Source organism: Raphanus sativus, unplaced genomic scaffold, assembly GCF_000801105.2.
Source record: "Raphanus sativus cultivar WK10039 unplaced genomic scaffold, ASM80110v3 Scaffold4812, whole genome shotgun sequence".
Classification (NCBI taxonomy): domain Eukaryota; kingdom Viridiplantae; phylum Streptophyta; class Magnoliopsida; order Brassicales; family Brassicaceae; genus Raphanus; species Raphanus sativus.
Window position 1 is genome coordinate 1 of NW_026620113.1, and position 4924 is coordinate 4924.

The 4924-nt window shown below is 36.2% G+C and overlaps 1 protein-coding gene across 1 annotated transcript; it reads right to left on the bottom strand.

The window, feature by feature from the left end:
• Positions 1–62: 62 nt before the first annotated feature.
• On the bottom strand, positions 63–2326 carry LOC130507570 (uncharacterized). Its single transcript, XM_057002271.1, has 7 exons — positions 1883–2326; positions 1562–1648; positions 1215–1475; positions 971–1135; positions 825–878; positions 599–745; positions 63–530 (listed from the first exon to the last, which is right to left on the bottom strand). Exons 1-7 carry the CDS (start codon positions 2057–2059, stop codon positions 153–155), a joined length of 1269 nt encoding a protein of 422 aa, XP_056858251.1. The 5' UTR covers positions 2060–2326; the 3' UTR covers positions 63–152.
• Positions 2327–4924: the final 2598 nt, after the last annotated feature.

Here is a 4924-nt window from a genome sequence, read left to right on the forward strand (position 1 = left end):
TAACCATTACATAAACTTTTACCATCCCTAATACTACTACCCAAGAAGGTGGACTGTGTGTAGATAGAAACACAGGTTGAATTCACAAAAAACAAGAGAACCGGACAGGTAAGTCAGTACAGTACAGTACATCACTTGGTGTCTCTACTACTTTATGGACAGTTCTCGTTTTTACCGGGACCTCCATAGTAGAAGAAATGACCCCAATCATCATTGTTTCCGGGTTGAACATCATAACAGTTGGACTGCTCAGTGAACGTCCCAAGTCCTTTAGGTGCCTTGAGGTTGTTTGAAGAATCAACCACTTGAATGTTCCTGAAGTAACTTGCTTTGCTGAAGCCTTCTTCAGGGAACCTACCACTGCCCATTTGCGTTGAAGTGTGGTGGCCATCTGCTTGTGAGTTCACAACTTCCCCTCCCCATTCAATCATTGACGCACTTTCTGTTAAGTAGGAGAAGAGGAAAGATGGCCAGTATCCTAAAACATAGCCGTTTCCAAATTGCATCCACCAGTGTCCCTCTTTTGGATCCTGTGACAAAGATAACATAGTCAGGTTTGCTCATCTCTTTCTCAGTTCTCTTTATGGCTTTAACATACCTTCCAGATCAGAATGCTGATGTCATACTGCGAGTTACGGTAGCCAGAGACCGGAGAGATACTAGCTCCCATTGCTATGTCACTGTTTATTTGAATAAAACCAGAGCAAAGAAGATTGTAGCAGCCAGTAGCTTGATATGCATCACTCTGCAAAAAAAGCAAAAAAATGTTAGCAAAAAAAAAAACACAGAAGCATTTGATTTAGACAGCTGTCTAAGTAACTTACAGTCCAGTAAGTGAAGAGTCTTGTGTTATTGTCACCATACAGATCCGGGCTTACCTGTAGTAAAGCAAACACAAATCATTAAACAGAACATGAGAAACCAAAATCATATTTTTACCGTCACTAGAAGCTAAACTGAGTGTGTGTACCTGCCAACCAGCTTCGATGCTGTTAAGATCTTGTCCGAAAGAGCCACCAAGAAGCCATATCTGCGACAGGCTGAACTCGTTCTGCTGCTGTATCTTTGGCTCCCACACATTAATAGTCGCTTTAGCTCCATAGTACTTATCCCCTTCCACATAAGCTATGGCATGCTACATTTTCAAGAAACCAAAAACAAAACTCAGATTCAAGAAAACAACAACAAAGACACAACCACACTTTGACTCTCACCTGGTGACCACTTTGGTTGATGAGGTCAGGTTCAGCAGATTTAGGCAAAGGGACAGTTCTATGCTTCTTCTTGCCATATCTTTTGACAGAACTTGCTCTCAAGACATCGTCCTCTTTAGTCCTCCTCATGGGAATGGTTCCTTCAGCGCATTTGCCATAACGATGCCATAACTGAGGGATATGAGGTTCCTTGTCTTTAGATTCAGTAGAAGACACTTTGTTGTCATCAAAGAGTCCCTCAGGGTGGTAGTTAGGCTTCATCTAAAGGAAGTAACTTTAAACATCAGCACTTATTAAAAAAAAAAATCCAAATCAAGTTATATATATGTATATATATATATGTAAACCTGAATCTTGTGATCTTTGAGGAAAGGATGATCAAAAGCTGGTTGCTTTGTGATAGGAACACAGTCAATGATATCACCATCTGGGCTCTGTTTTAATCACATCCAAAGTTAGAAACTTTCGTTAGGGGAACCATAATCTTCGAGATTAAAATGTACTTAAACAAATAAACAAATAGGTAAAAGAAATCATCATTGTGTTTGTGTAGCAGGAGGAGGAGAGAGAAATCAAGAATCATCAGATTATGATAATTACTAAAATCAAATCCAAGCATAGAAAAAAAAAATACTCAAAAAAAAAGAATAGATTTGCTTAATAACAACCTGAATGCTCTTGACGGCAGGTTTGTTAAGCCTGTTCAGATGCTTCTTGACTTCGAACTTCTGCTTAGATACGCCGGACCTTGCGGCGCAGGATAGAGAGAAGAAACCCCAAAGACATAAACACACTAAGAAACCTCTACCTAACTTATCCCTCCTAAGATGCGCCGCCGCTCCCATTGTATTCCTTTTTAAGCACTGAAAAGAAGCTTCGCCTCCTCCCTCTCTCTCTCTCGCGTTCGTCAACACACACTCTGGAGCTTTTAGAAGAAAGAAAGAAAGAAACCCTAACGAACGAGATGAGCTTGGAACAATAATGTGGTTCGTTGGGACAAAGGCTTTGGAAGTGGTGGTGGTGGGTCTCTGGTTTTCTTTCTCGCAAGAATCCAACCACACAGCTCAAAATCCAAACTTTCTCTCTCTCCTCACCTCTCAAAGTAGCTTCTACTTTCACACACTCTCTCTCTCTCTTATCACTTCACTTTCCCTTCTCCAATAACCTTTTTAATTATTTTTACTCTCTCTAGAATTAGTCACAGTAAAATAATTTAATATTTCTCTTCTTTTTCTCTATTCACTTTTTCATTTTTTTCCTTTATGGCGAATATTCGACTTTTACTAATTTTTTTTTATTTTCTACATATATTGTTCTAAATAAAGTGTATAAACTATTTGGCACACGATTTTTTAAAAAATGATACTCCACACACTTGAATATAGATATTACATGCTGAAAATGACACAAAACTAAAAGTATTAATGGAAAATCAAAAAAAAAATTGAAATAGTTTAGTAAAATGGTAAGAAAATAAGGAATCTGGTGGACAGTCCAAGAAAAATAATTTGAAATTTTAAAGAAGACAATGTGAAATGGTCAGAAGGGTTCAGAGCCAGATTGGCGTTTCATCCACGGTTAATAATAAGAATAATAATATTATTACTGATATAATTCGAATTTCAATGATATCACTCATCACTAAGACAAAGATTCTTTATGCTCTAATCCTCTTCGCATGTTGCTCTGCATTATTTGTTTTTTTATATGATTATTTTTTGTTTTACACGACTGATGTTAGTAATTTATATAATCCACCTCAATTTTCGTCAACGGTGAAAAGTGATTAACCGTAAATCAATGTGAAAACTGAAGAGTAGATAAATTGAAAAACATGCATCACACTGTTTTTAATATAATGAGAACAAAAATGGTACTACCAAAGGAGTATTTGTTTTATAATTCGTTAATATTTGGACGACTGCATGCCCTGGTCAAAGATATCTCATTCTTTAATTATTTTTAACTGCATGCCCATAATTAGGATAAATGCAAATTTATTACAAATATCGATAGAAAACAACTAAATTATAAAATTTATGCATAGTACGGAAATGAGAAAATTACAAGATTGATAATAAAAATGTTTATAAACATATATAGAGAATACTTTTCTTTGGGCAACATATAGAGAATACTAGAAGGAAGCCATGTTCGAAACTACGCTAGGCGCTAGTCGGGCGGCGAGTCCGGGCCTAACGAGTTACCGAAAAATTGGGAAGTACTCGGAGATTACGTTGGGCTTAGTTTTAAATACAATTTAATATATTTATAATATGTTTAGTTAATTTTAAATAGGATGACACAAGTTCTTATACATAATTATAACTTTTTTAGATAATTTTTTGTAACGATCTCCTTTCAATTTATCGAACATTTAAATTTAGGTGTGTTTGATACGAGAAAATCCTTAATGTAGTATATATGTGTTTGTTTTGGGTTAGATAACTAATTGTAACTATTTAGTAATCAATAATTATACAAATCTGTCAATAATGAGTAAAAATAATCAATCGTATTTCAGGTTTAAAAAAAAAAAAACTTAGGCGGTCAACGTAGGATTAGGCGGGAATTAGGCGATCAACGCGGGAATTAAGCGGTCAAACGCGGGTCAACGCCTGGCTTCACCGATTTGGCCCAACTCGCCGCGGCCACCCATCGAATAGCGCCCAGATGGCCGCCTAGGCGGCCGCGTTTTTGAACAGGGGATGGGAGTTCTTAACTCTAGACTGCTGTTAGTAATTGAGTAAGAAATTTATATAATCCACCTCCATTTTCGTCAACGGTGAAAGTGATTAACCGTAAAAAACAATGTGAACACTGGAAAAGTAATACAAAATACATAGAAATTGAATAACATCACACAGGGATTTTGATATAATGAGAACAAAATTGTACTGCGGAAGGAGTATTTGTGTTTTTTCTTTTTCATTTTGAAAAACGGAGTATGTGTTTTATAATTCGTTAAAATGTGGTAGACTAGACTACATGCCCTGGTCAAAGCTATCCCATAATGTATTTGTTTTTAACTTGCATGCCCATAATTAGGGTAAATGCAAATTTCCATTATAACATTATGTTTAGTAATTAGTATTGTATGAATTGTGATATTTTCAGCTTTGTGTAGTACGGAGATGGGAATGTTTACTAAGAAAAATGTTTATAAAATATATCTAGAAAATAGAAGAGTGTTATGGAGGTAGACAAAACGAGAAGAAGAGTGTTATGGAGAAGAACTTCACATATAAGGGTATTAAGGTAGTTCCGGTATAACTGAAGAACCTACCGTTAAAAGTTCCAATTAACGCCGTTTAAGTTTAACAACCATCAGCTACAGAGTCATCATAGATTCGGATATGTCACTGCCATTAACTGGAAAAGCTTGCCAATAGAGATCACACGTGTTGTAACCAAAAGCCACTCGTGAGAGAAGTTGTAATCACTCACCGTACGCGTATGTCACTCCCGTGAGCCCATGACTGGACGCACAGATCACGGAGAAGGGTAAAATCGGAATAAGGTAATAAGTGGCCAAACGGTCAAAAAAGTGAATAATAATAGTAATGGTATCCAATGCGAAGGAAGGAAGTTCATTTTTTTTTTTTTGGAAGTTCAATTTTTCATTTTAAAAATCAAAGAAACAAAACATTAACAGAATTACTCATGCACTTTCAATCAATTTTTTTACCTTCGTTTTACTAATAACAGGG